Source organism: Mixophyes fleayi, chromosome 12 (assembly GCF_038048845.1).
Source record: "Mixophyes fleayi isolate aMixFle1 chromosome 12, aMixFle1.hap1, whole genome shotgun sequence".
Classification (NCBI taxonomy): Eukaryota; Metazoa; Chordata; class Amphibia; order Anura; family Limnodynastidae; genus Mixophyes; species Mixophyes fleayi.
Window position 1 is genome coordinate 30078531 of NC_134413.1, and position 14047 is coordinate 30092577.

At 42.3% G+C, this 14047-nt stretch overlaps 1 protein-coding gene across 1 annotated transcript in view; it reads right to left on the bottom strand.

Annotated features, from left to right (window-relative positions):
- Positions 1-14047, bottom strand: part of UBR1 (ubiquitin protein ligase E3 component n-recognin 1) — a 103931-nt gene that overhangs the window by 16320 nt on the left and 73564 nt on the right. The window contains exons 27-32 of the mRNA XM_075193172.1: positions 10339-10448; positions 9062-9148; positions 7532-7707; positions 2096-2301; positions 1207-1300; positions 66-218 (exon numbers count right to left, since the gene is read on the bottom strand). Of these exons, the coding sequence (XP_075049273.1) occupies positions 66-218; positions 1207-1300; positions 2096-2301; positions 7532-7707; positions 9062-9148; positions 10339-10448 (826 nt within the window). The remainder of the gene's footprint in view (positions 1-65; positions 219-1206; positions 1301-2095; positions 2302-7531; positions 7708-9061; positions 9149-10338; positions 10449-14047) is intronic.

The following is a 14047-nucleotide window of genomic DNA, read 5'->3' on the forward strand; positions in this document are numbered from 1 at the left end:
TATGACATGATAATCAACGATAAAGGAGGCAAAGAATGCTCTAAAAGCACCAGGCTCACAATCACCTGTTCACTTGCTCTGCCATGATGGGGATGATGGGAATAACAGTGTTGCAGTGACACTTGCATAAAGGACACAAGTATTCCCCATTTCCTAGATCATAAATCAGCTCCATGTGAAGACGCTGCCGTGTGTTCACCTGCATGGCCTCAAAAAACCTGGAAATATCAACAACCAACATCAATACAATGTGATCTGAAAGCTAATGACCCCTAGAAGAATTTGCTCCTTTTTGAATATTTGGATAGCAACTTTTTCAATGTTTCACTTATTACTAAACAGAAACTATTATACTTCTTATCATCAACATTTAGTTATAGAGTGCCAGCAAATTCCATAGCGCTTTACAATTCTTAATAGGCTACTATGTGATTATTACAGAAAAGAACAAAGCGGCACAAAGAATATGTTAGTTACGATGTTTGCTCCATTATTAAAAAAAAAAACAAAAAAAAAAAAACGACAGTTGTTTTTTTTTTTTTTTTTCATACCGTTATACTGAAACCAGACTCAACCCAGAAGAACACACAAAAAAAGAGGGTGGAGATCGAAAGGCGTTGTAGACTAAAGCTTAAAGGATTTTAAACTTTTGAGAAAAAAATTTGAAAAAAAGCAGAAAGAAAACGAAATGACCAATGTCAACCCCTCTCTTTAGGTCCAACTCACACCTCCCCTGGGAAGTGGTTACGTGATACTGAGAAATTTGAGAAAATGCATCTTCCACTTGGCATGGTGCTGTCCGTATAACTGAATCGACTATAATGGAACTTCACACCTTACAGTTTGATTGACTCAAACAAACAAGGAGCAAGTGCTGCTCGGAAAGCTTATCTGCTTTTTCTATAAAGGTGTTGTCCAGTTACTAATCCCTAGAACCGCCTCATAATCGTTACACAGTGGTAAGGGAACAGGAAAACAGGAAAAAGGGGTTGTAGGAACGATTGACACAAAGTTGTCACAAACTTGACCCTTTATGTAAAAGCTTCATGCTAGTTCGTCTATACATTACAATAAATCCTGTAGACAGTGTTATTCATGAAATGTTACACCATTCTATAGCTCAAGCACTGGTGCTAGCGGTCTATGTCTGTAAGACTGCATGGTAATTATGACATTCCATTAAGAGACATGGAGATATTCACTCACTTCTGCCAGCAGGTCAGATGCATCACATGACCACAGCTTCCTGTATGGGTTACACAGGACAACTCGGGGCTTGTAAAAAGTGGACTGAATGTTTCTGTTAAAGAAAACATGTTTTTAGTATTTTAAGATTAAAACATCCAACGGTGTCAAAAGCATCATAATCCTCTCTATAAATGAAACATTAATACAATTTTACTCAAGTTGCACAAAAAGAAAAATATCCCTATAGAGAAAATTGGAGAAAAGAAAATGATATATCCCTAAGATACAAAAAAACAGTGTTAATACTTATTACCAGTCACCACTATTCCCTTGTTACACACCCACCGTGGCAATGTGACACATTTCCCACAGTGGATGGGGCTGATTCAGTTATCCACAAGGTGCCGTAGTAGCGCAACATGTTATGTGTAGGTAACTATGCTCATAGAAGTGCAGACAAAAATGACAGATGTTTTCATTATTGCAATTGTTGTTTGTGTGCGCATAAGCACAACGCGCAAGGCTACTATGGAGTCTGGCGGTTAATCCAACCAGCTACTTAGACAGCAAAATTGCAGACTATACCATCCTTAACTTAGGAATGGTACGGTTACTATCCAGTCGTTGATTTAAAAATTTGGAAGTGGCGGTATGAAAATTTAGAAGTTGCGGTATGAAAAATATAATGGGAATGTAATTGAATGTCATTTAATACTTTCACAATGAAGGCAGCAGGAGAAGTGGTGGTACTACATACCACCGTATACACTTCGACCGCTGTTCCTAACTACAGTTCATAACTCCTGCAATGTTTTCTTTCAGCTTTAAACAAAATCATGATATATAAGACAATTCATACCCTTGCATGATATTAACTGCATTTTACCCCCTTTGTTTAAATACATACCACCTGAGTGCGTGACTGCTTTGCCTCGGGTCTGGGATAGGGTGGTTGATTTCTGAACACAGGCAGTTAGCACCATTGTAGATTTGTCTAGCCTCACTTCCTGTTCCTCCTGGCAAAGGATGCATGTTAGCACTTCTTTTTCGGGCACGGATGGGCCACGTTTCGGACCCAATGCAATCTTAGAGCCTTCATAAGCTGTTAACGAGCTAAACAATGGGTTACAGACAATATTAAACACTGCAGATGCATAGAAAATACGGATCATCTTGAAGGGTCTGTAAATTTGAGACACCAATACCATTGTGACGAAACGAGTTTGATAACACCATAACCAACCTGTCCCTCATTTCTCACAAAATGTGGATTGTGACATGTTTTTTTTATAGCCCTGGTTTTGTTCCCCAACTCACCAGAGTACAACTGCAGTGTCTAATTACATATGGATAAGGAGACATTGTAGCTCATTGTAAATATGTATATTGGTTAATGTATATTGTTGATATTGCAGTGAAACTGTTATTCATTGTTCTTAAAGTGAAGCCAGGTGGGATATGGGTAAGTATCTGATTCCAGGATACAGGTGAGGGGGCTGTAGCTACATTCATTCTCTCCGTCCTTTCTCTACAGGAAGCAAGGAACAGCTGGGGACCCTGTGACATCACAAAGCAATGGAGGGGTTAATTTCAGGAGGGGCTGAATGATATCTTATATCTGAAGAAGGTGAAGGCCAATTAGTGTCCATTGTCCTCTAAAGGACTAGTCCAGACATTTTGTTTGCAACCCAGCAGAGGAGCTTCTAAAGAAGCACAGCTCATCTCCACTCCCCCCTCCAAACCCCTTATTCAGCATACACCAATGTTTAAAGAGGGAGATAATAATTGAAGCTCCACCCCTCTCCCAACCCCACTTATCCTCAGTTTACCATAACCAAACCCCCAAGAATAGGGGTATGCAAGGAAAGTAACCACACATTCCAAACAGATAGATTTGGAGAAATGGATTTAATGGCAAGTACAAAAATACTCTTTTTTCATGCATCCTATATGGGGAACCCTGCTACTTTGAGGACATTCCAAGGCTGCACCTAGGGTAGGGTACCCTCACACATTGCTAAGCGCAAAATTTGCCATCGAAAGCTAGCATCTCTGGACACAAAAACATGAAATTAGGAAAATCTGGTAAAAGTGTGGACAGAGAACCAGGTGGCTGCCCAACACAGCTGCTCGGTCAAAATCCTGTAATGTGCCCCCCAAGATGCACTCATTGATCTACGAGAGTGAGTCGAAACACTTTCATGAACTGGCCCCCAGCAGGAAGTCTGTATTTTGTACTCCAGTGGTGCTGTCCAGGTAAAACTTAAGATTTCTGACCATGTCCAAAAGGACAAGTTGTTCATGGCCATCAGAAGAACCAGACCCTTGTATAGAGGGAATGACTAACTCCAGATTACAGTGAAAAAGGGAAACCACCTTCAATTAAAAAGCACACCATCCTGTCATCATCATCATCATCAATTTATATAGCGCCACTGATTCCGCAGCACTGTACAGAGAACTCCCTCACATCAGTCCCTGCTCCATTGGAGCTTACAATCTAAATTCCTTAAAAAATACACACGCAGACCGAGAGAGACTAAGGCCAATTTAATAGCAGCCAATTAACCTATTAGTATGTTTTTGGAGAGTGGGAGGAAACCAGACCATGCGGAGGAACCCCACGCAACCAAGGGGAGAACATACAAACTTCACACATATAAGGCCATGGTCAGGAATCAAACTCATTACCCCAGTGCTCTGAGGCAGAAGTGCTAACCACTAAGCCACCATCATCATGAAAAATTAATAAAGGAAGTCTGCATGAAGACTGCCTCCAATTCAGAAACCTGTCTAGCTGAAGATATACCTAGAAGGAAATTCATTTTCCAAGTCAAGAACTTCAAATCCACCATCTCCTTAGGTTTAAACAGAGGACAATGAAGGGCCGAAAGGACCAAATTAAGATCCCATGACACCGCAGGGGGGACATAGGCAGGCTGGATATGCAGCACTTCTTGTAAGAAAGTCCGGTCCTCCGGGCTCAGAGTGAACTCTGGAATTACACAGACATGGGAGAGAACTTTAAGGGAACTAAGCTTCAGTCCACCATCCAGAGAAAATAAAGAAGATGCGAAACCTCAAAAGAATAAGTGTGTAATTACTTACGCTCGCATCAAACCACAAAAATGTTCCAAACTCTAGAACAGTGGCGTGCAGACACTGGCTTTTGACCTTCAGCATAGTCTGGATCACTTCCTTGGATAAACCATTGGCTCTCAAGGTCCTAGCTTCAACAGTCAGCCAGCCAGTCAATTCACCATGAATCAATATGACTTGTGCTTTTACCATAAAATATTTTTTTTATCCCACACCCACACCCAGGGGTGTGGGAAGAGCTCACTTTTTTTTTGCGGCCCCCATTGCCCTAGGTGATTCTGCTGTTTTTTTTAATTAAAATGTATATATTGCTGTTTTATTTTTTATTGTATCATTTCCTGTATTGTCGTTTGAATGTCAACATTGTGACAGTCTACTTTACTACCTGTTGACAATCACAATGTCGCCATTTTAACCACATAGACACACTGAACCTATTAACATTCTGACTGTCAACAGGTTCAGAGTCGACAGATTGACTACATGCTGAAGCTCCACCAGAACTACGTCATTGAGGTATTCAGACGTGATATACTCCACCAACAGGAGAAATTCTGCAACTGCAATCCTTCCATGATCAGACCAGCTTTCCATGGCCTTGGAAATCCATGCTGACGCCAACGAAGGTCTGAGTGATGTACCAGCAGCCACACAGAAGGACTTTAAAATGTTTCCACTTTCCTTGACCCTTCTATTCTTGAGCGAAGCTGCTTCAGGAATGGGAAGAGTGGTGGCCTTAGAGAGGCGAGCCACTGGAGTATCTACCTTCAACCACTTAGTCATTTCCTCAGCAGGCAAAGGATACGCCACAGGAAATGTGCGAGGAATAAGGAATTTGTTATCTGGCTTAACCCAATCTTCACCCAGGAGTTCAGATAAGTGAGAAGATTTAGGAAAGGACAACTCTTTTCCCCTTTCTTTTTAATAAGACCGCCTCAGTAGATTGCGAATCATTCACCTCTAGTATGTCCAGGACCTGACGCACTGCCATAATTGTTCGTCAAAGCCCTGGATTTTAAAAGATTCGCCATTAAATCCAACAGGATCCTCTAGATTTGAGTCACCCAGAAGCTCCCCCTCTTCAAAATTCTAACCTGAGAGAACCTGAGCAAATGACTGAAATTTTCGAAGTCTCTAAGTTTTAGGTGCCTCACGCAGCTTCTTCAAAGAAGAAGATAGTCTAGCCAGCCCCAAAACAGTCTTCTCCTGCATCTTTTCCAGGCAGGCACCGCCATAGATCCGGAGTCTTGTCATTGCCTGAGAGACAGTCAGCAGGAGAGTGTCTACTTCAGATGCAGTTACAGAAAGAAGCAAAGTTACAATGACTTCTCTAGCAGGCGCAGCTAGTTAAGTCCACTCAGCAATAGACTGAATAAGGGTCTCGTCCAAGCAGGTTCAGCCATGTCAGGAGCACGAGTCACGGTTCACCACTTCACAGGCTGCACACCAGGCATCTGGTAGGTAATTTTGTTTGGCACCTGGAACGAGTTAAATACATAACAGACTTCCTATCTCCAGCTTTGGCCTAAGAAATGGTCTCTTTTTCAGACATAGTATACAAACACAGTGTGACTGAAGGGACAGTTACAAAATCTGACCTAGAACAAGTAAATTCTGGTGCAGATCCCAATAAATAAACTTCTCAGAAATAGAAGTCAACAGAGGATGGAGAATAGAGAACTGATGGGCAAAACCTGTAACAATATCCCACACACGCACAATATACAGGGATTATGCAGATAGAAATAAATATCAGAAACTGAGGTTCTTATACCTTTGTGTTTCCAGACAGCACAGAAACCTTTGAAAAGAGGAGAGGAACTTCGATCCAGGGCATGAGAGTCACTCATTCCTAATAAAACAGCCCCATACAGTGTAATTTTGAGGCATGCAGCTGAACTGATGTAGTTGTTCCTAGGAGTAAACTTTTGGTGGGCCTAATGGGAAGCCACCAAAGAGTAGAGACAAACAATAAGGGGTGTTGCTCCCACCTATGGTCCAGGGCAATGGGAGTCTCCCGTTCATAGAATGGGTCCCCAGCAACTTCCATGCCCGTTGTGTCATCAGCTCTATTAAAGTGGTGCCGCCTGGCCAAATGACCCTTGTAGTATGCCAGGAAAAGTAAGTTCCCAGTCCCTCTGCGCTTCCCTGCGAGTTGGTGATCACTACACGTCTGATGGCGGTGACCATCTTCAAAACCTGGGCTATTCAGCGCCGGCTACATGGGTGAGAGCTAAGCAATCTGAATTAAGTACCCCCTCCGCAGAGCAATCTCCATGCTGGGTGGCAGGGGGGAGAGGAGGAAGGTCAGTAGTTGATAGGCACTACCTACTCATTAGATACTCGCTCGATTATGGGAGTCAAAGAATAATGCATGCTGTGACCATTCATTCAGCACAGCCACCAGGAGTGAAACACATGTAGAAAAAAATAAAAATAAATAATAGATTAAGTTAATTAATAGGGATGCTATCAGCAGCCCTATAAAAAGTGTCCAAACTCCTTTAGCACTAAAATAAACCAGGAAGATGGGAGAGGCTTCAATTCTTAATTGTTAAGTAATGGGCTGCCCAGCACCTGCACCCTGACTACAACCCCAAAGTAGCAGTATCCCCCCAATAGGATGCATGAAAAATACCTCCACCTACATACATATCTCTAAAACACAATGTGACTACATAAGTGTTAGCTTATTTATGTATGAAGAGCTTTTTTAGAACTCAGAAAATAGTGTTCAGCATTTTTTCGCTGCTTTCAGCTTCATGAACCAAACAATAGGTGTGAGCAGTAATATTTCACTGTTAAACAATATGGTAAAAAGAAGGTATAGCTTATTGATCTTGCATATTATGTATCATAACCTGTCCGCTAGAGATTGTATTCAGCTAGGTGGATCCTTAATGATGATTTGCATATAAGGCATGTACTAAGTAAACTTGCTGCCCTGATCATCCACTATGTATCAAAGACAGGTAACTCAATTAACTAGTTAAGTTATTATACAACAACAGCTAAGTTAATAATAAATTGATTTTCAATAAGTTAACTATTGTAAATTGATTTCAGATGGAGGAAATAATCCACCCTTAAAATCAAACAGGCAACAGAGGTAACACAATAGCATAGGGCCAGGTACTGTAATTTTGAGTATATTGGACAGTAGTGTCCCTTGACAGACAGCTTTCATTGTAAAAAATAATTTCTTAGCATAGAGGAAAAAGCTTCAGAGGAAATAATATCTTACATTTCCTCGATGGGAGTCGGGGTCTCCTGTACTTCCTGAGTGGTGTCATAAAGAAGCTTGTTCGTTTCAATAAAATTCTTTTGCAGAGCAGACATCTGTGCCATGATCATCTGGCGATGGAGTCTCGCTGCCTCTGCCTTCCGCCTCCTATTTTCCTTCTCCTGGGCACTCTGTCTCTACCAACAGAGAACAGGAAAAGTTACACGGATTTAAATTGAAAAGTAGAGCCTGACACCTTTTCCATGCTAGCAAAACCAACTGTATTGTCAGCTCTGCTCATTATACAACTTACCATCTCATTTCCTATTTAAATAAAAAGTGTGTTTATTGAATTTTCCTTACAAACACAAAACACATACATATCAAGCTTACCTAACTACCTAAACATAATCATCCTACCTATATCCTAAGCCGTGTGAATACAGAATAACAAGTAGATATACACAATGACTTCAATTAAACCAGGAGTTGGACCAATATCTTGGGAAGCAGTTCAAAAAGAAACAACCCCAACATGGAATATAATAGCACACACCAGCCAATCAGTTAGGCAGATTGTTTATGAGATAACATGGTAGCGCTGTCCAGGGCTGGAAGATGTCTCCATAGCAGAAAGGAGAAATAATAATAGGCGGAGAGAGGGGGCAGCTCACAAAGCACCCACTTATACCCCAAAATCAACGTCATCTTGATGGGGATGAACTACAAAATTTGATTTGTACCAGGGATGCCAAACCTTGTGATATTTGTGTAGAGGCTTCCTAATGTCATAGATAAATCTTTCGTGCTTCCAGACGTCACTCACCAGGGCGATCCAAGCGCTTATACTGGAGAGTTCTGGTGCCATCCACTCCCGTGCTATAATTACCTTGGCAAGTGAGGTTAAATTAAATAGCTATTTAAACAGTGGCTCACTAAAGAGGTCCTCCAGCGTAAGCCCAAAAAAGGCAGGCCTGCGGACACAAAGCAGTGGTAATCACTAGGGTGGAGGACTCCATACCCCATACCGATCTCCAAAAGGCATGTACTGCAGGACATAACCAAAGCATATGCCAGAAGATGGTAGAGGGAGCATTACATTTTGGACAGTTGGAACTAGTACTGCACCCCCTGCTGGTGCAATCTGTCAGGGGTAAAATACACTTTATGCAAATTTCTTATTGAAGAAGAGGAAATACACATGGATGAGTATAAGAAAAATATATATAAAGCACAATTATTTGCATAAGTGGAAAGAGATATCCCTGTTTTGAAAAGAGTTGAGAGAATATAAAATGGAGACCGATGATGGGATATTAACTCACCCCTACTATTCATGCACTTTTTTAACTATCAAGGACTATATAGTTCTCCTATCTATTTTAGCTGACCTTCTGCTCCAATATGGATATAGCTCTCCAGTGTTTGATACATTTGTGTTCACTGTGCCTTGCATTTGTAAAGATGCTAGTAAACTGAGCGAGGACAAAAAAACAGAAGGAATTCCTGGTTCTATAGTATAGAGATTATAATTTCTCATATACTGCTTACCTCATCCACTTTACTGACATCAGATGATGATGTAGCGACTGCAGACTGCCCAGATTTTTCACGCAGTCTTTTCACAGTTTCCAACATCTAAAATAAAATGTGCTCATTCAATTTAACGGGATAAGTGTTTGCTCATTACTTCTGACACACATCACTTGGACAAATCATGCTGAGCTGCAAATGCAATTTTTATTTTGCCTGCAGGGAAAACACTGTCTCTTTTGCATGTAGAACACAAATACTGTGATTTAGAGTTGGGTTAGGGACATGCCCCCCCTCCCAATTCTTGTTCTTCTCGCACATTAAAATTGCCACCCCTTGTAGTGCAACATGGCTTTGGCAAACTGCATATTTGCACCTTCCAGTTGGACTTATTCAAAACATGATGGCCCACTATATCTGTCTCCTGACTGACGGAGGATGACGGGAGATTCCTTAAAATGCATAGAAAGCATCACTCAGTGTCTTGAAAGAGGAATATTTTTTTTTTTTTTTAAAACAAGTGTTTATTAACGGTCAAAAGAAAAAAGAATAAACAGTGCAAAGGATACAGGTTATATCAAACAAAATATATTCAGTACATTCGATAGTGAAGTAGAAATCTCAGTGCTTCAGATACAAAATAGCACAGATTCAATGAAATAAAGACCGGCATTTTTATTTTTCAAAGAGAAGAAAGAAAAGAAAAGGAGAAGGAAGAGAAAGAGGAAGAAAAAAGAGAAGGTGGAGAGGGAGAAGGGGAGGTGCGTGGGAGATCCCTCTTGAGTCAGAGGCAATTAAATGGGAGAGGAAAGGGTTACATAAGGGTAGGGGGGTATGATTAGGTAAAGGGGGAGCGGTATTGGAAGTGAGACATCTAGGGGTCCCAGACATTGTTAAAAGATTTGGCCGTGTTTCGCATAATGCTAGTCATGTATTCCATCTTATACGTATGTCAAATCCTATTAGTTACAGCGGAGAATGAAGAGGGGGCAGCCTGCCTCCACTCTATGGCGATTTGACATGTGGCCGCTGAAATAATGTGATGAGCAAGTTTATTTTGGTGTCTAGTGGCCGAGGGGAAACCGAGGGGAAGAATAAAAAATTTAGGGTCGAAGGGTAAGTGGATTTGAATTAACATTTCTATCAATGCTTTAATTTCGCGCCAGAAGGGAATCAGTTTCGGGCAGTCCCACCATATATGTAGAAAGAGGAATATTTTATGTCAAGAAAATACTCTTTATAAACTAATTTTGGAACTTCTATACACTACAATCACGATACACAACTGTCTTTACCTGCCGCACCCAGCTGATCATATCTTTCTGAGCTTCAAGTTGTGTCAAACCTTTCAGCTTTTCTAGAATGGTGACAAGGCTGGAAGCCGCGACATCCGAGCTGCCGATTCCTGTACAAGCAATAATACGTGTGTTTCAGACATAAAACAATGACAACTGAATAATCATTAAAAGTCTATTTCACTAGGCAAATCTGTTTATAAGTTATCATGACCAGTGTGCTCATTGTTTTCTGATATTGTATTACTATTGCTCTCTCCTCCCATGGAAATATGACTATCCATTCAGAGATGTGACACATTAAAACAAGACAATCCACACTTCTTTGTACACCTTACAGTTTATCTTCAGTTTCCTGGGAAGCAGGAAGATAAAGTCACCTGCCCCTTATAAATGACAAAGAATTGGTACTTGGATTTGAAGCTTGGTCATCGGCAAGACTCTTGGTGCTATTATTTCTCTGATTATTGAGAAGTCAGCAGAGCAATCACATCACTAACCTGCTGCCTTTGAGCTATATTTTATTATGCTCTCTCCATGTCCAACACCCACACCCCATCCTTAAAAAGCAAAAAAAAAAAAAGAAGCCATATTTCACATTAATAATGGGATTTTTATACTACCGATAAATTATTTTTTCTGATTCCATCTGGGGGACACTGCTACCATGGGGTTGTAGTGGGGAGTGAGGGAATTGGCACTTAACTAGTTAACTTGTTACTTGTGACCTGGTGACAGACCCCTCCCCTCTGCAACCCCCCTCTAGCTCATCAGTGTAATTCTAAAGCCCCAAGGAAGGGGAGAAAACCAACCTAAGACCAAACAACAGAAGAGCAGAAGGGAGGGAACGCAGTGTACCCCAGATGGAATCAGAGAAAATAATTTATCGTGGGTATAAAACTCACATTTTCTCTTTCATCTTTCTGGGGGACACTTCTACCATGAGGACTTACAAAAACAGCCCCCCTAAAGGAGGCACCGATCTGATTGCCCGGCCTCTAAAGTGCTACAGCCAAAACTAGTGTCAGAAGACGCAAACACATTGAACTGGTAAAATTTAGTAAATGTGTGTACCGAAGACCAGGTGGCCGCTCGGCATAGCTGCTCCGCCGAGACCCCATTTCGCTCGGCGCATGAAGCTCCCACTGACCGGGTGGAATGGGCAGTAATGCGACTGGGCACAGATCGGTTCGCACTAATGTAAGCATACTTAATAGTTGAAATAAGCCATCTGGAAATGCTCTGCTTAGAAGCAGGCCATCCCCGTTTATGGGGATCATATAGCAGAATCAGAGAATCTGAACGTCTAAAGCGTGCAGTCCGACGAACATATATGCGTAATGCCCTGACAGCATCCAAAAGCTCTGTCTGGTTATCTCCGTAAAGAGTAGAAGGTTCTTGAAAAACTGGAAGTACAATTTCCTGGTTTAAGTGAAACCCTGATACCACCTTAGGTTGAAAAGATGGAACAGTATCGAGGACCGCCCTATCATCATGGAAAACGAGATATGGTTCCCTCCATGAAAGAGCCCCAAATTCCGATACTCTAGGAGCTGAGACGATTGCCAGCAAAAAAAAACACCTTCCATGTTAAGAATGTCAGATACGTTGACTGTAAAGGCTCAAAAGGAGCAGACTTAAGCATTGAAACTACCAAATTAAGATCCCATGGAGCAGTGGGTGGTACATAGGGAGGCTGAATGTGTAACACCCCCTGAAGAAAAGTCCTTATGTCTGGCATGTCCTCCAATCAAAACTGAAAATAGACTGATAAGGTCGACACCTGAACCTTTAAGGAACCCAACCGGAGGCCCATTTCAAGACCATGCTGTAGAAAAGCCATAAGACGAGGAAGATTAAAAGTTGCAGTATAGAGATCTCTACTCTCACACAAATGAATATAGGTTTGCCAAATCCTGTGGTAGATATGAGTAGAAACAGGTTTCCTAGCCCGCAAAAGAGTGTTCACCACCTTGGAAGAGAACCCTTTTGACCTCCAGAGGACGGCCTCAACAGCATACCGTTAAAGCCATCCGACAAAGGTCGTCGCATAGAGGTAACCGAAACCCCTGACCGACCGCCATGGACAGAATGTCTGCGAATAAGACCCTGCGCAGCCATTCGGGCGCCACTAGTATTACTGGCAGACCTCCCTGCCTGACCCTCTTGAGAACGCGTGGAAGAACTGGGATTGGGGGAAATAAGTATCCCAACCTGAACTCTCAGCGTATTGTCATGACATCTACATCTACCGCCAGGGGATCCCTGGCCCTTGAGCAGAACCTGGGAACCTGACAGTTGTGTCTCAACGCCATTAGGTCCAGATCCGGAAGACGCCACCTGCGAACAAGCATTTGGAAGACCATTCTCCTGGCAAAACTTTGTGTCGACTTAGGAAGTCTGCTTCCCAGTTTAGCATACCTGGGAACAAATAGTTCCGCCCATTTCAGGATCTAAGTAGCTACCTGCATTGACCTGGTACTTTCGGTCCCCCGTTTGTTGACGTATGCCACTGCTGTTGCATTGTCGGATTGAAGGCGAACTGGAAATCCCTGAAGAAGTGACTGAGCTCCCCTCAGTGCCATTAACATAGCCTTCGACTACAGAATGTTTATTGGAAGCGCAGCTTCTGCATGTGACCAGAGACCCTGGAGGTGAAGATGAAGGATCACCGCCCCCCAACCCTGAAGACTGGCATCTGTCTTTGTCTGTCTGAGTGTGTGTCTATATTAGAGAATTTAGACTGTAAGCTCCAATGGGGCAGGGACTGATGTGAACGAGTTCTCTGTACAGTGCTGCGGATTTAGTGGCGCTATATAAATAAATGATGATGATCCGTCGTGACGATTATCCAGGACACTGGAGCAAACGACCTTCCGACAATCAAATGGTCCCGAATTCTCCACCAATAAAGGACTGGTTGGGAGTCCAATCGGAGGTGAGACCCTGACCACTCTGATCGAAGATCCCACTGAAACAGTCTGGAGTGGAATCATATTAAGACCATTTTCTCTCCTGGTGGTAGTCGTATTCCCAACATTACTTACCCCTTCAGCTTCATCCCGAACCGCGCATTCAAGATATGAATGGATCGGGCTTTGTCCTCGGGAAGGAATAACTTCTGTTCTCTGGTGTCCGTGATGAGAACCAAGAATGTCATCCTTTGGCAAGGGATTAACTGGGACTTATTTAGATTAAATATCCATTCTTGAGACTCTGAACACCCCGATTGCGAGATCCAGATGTTGACTCAAGAGATGAACGGATGCCGCCTTGAGGAGAAGATCGTCCAGATAGGGCACTATTCTGACCCCCCTGGAACGGAGACAACTGAACATCATCGATATGACCTTTGTGAAAACTCTTGGCGCTGACAAGAGACCAAATGGGAGCGCCCTGAACTGGTAGTGGGGGCTCCTATCATGAAACGAAGTAGGGACTGATGTCCATCCCATATTGGAATGTGCAAGTAGGCATCCCAAAAATCTTTGGATGCCAGGAATTCTTCAGGTTCCAGAACATTTTTTACAGACCGATGAGATTCCATGCAAAATCTTTCCACCTGCAGGTGTAAATTTAGGGACTTTAGATTGAGAAATGGGCAGAAAGAACCATCCGGATTTGAGAACAAGAATAGAGGCTTGAGTACAATCCCTGGCATCTTTGCACTTCCGGAACTGCACAAATGACCCCTGCGGAAAGAAGAGAA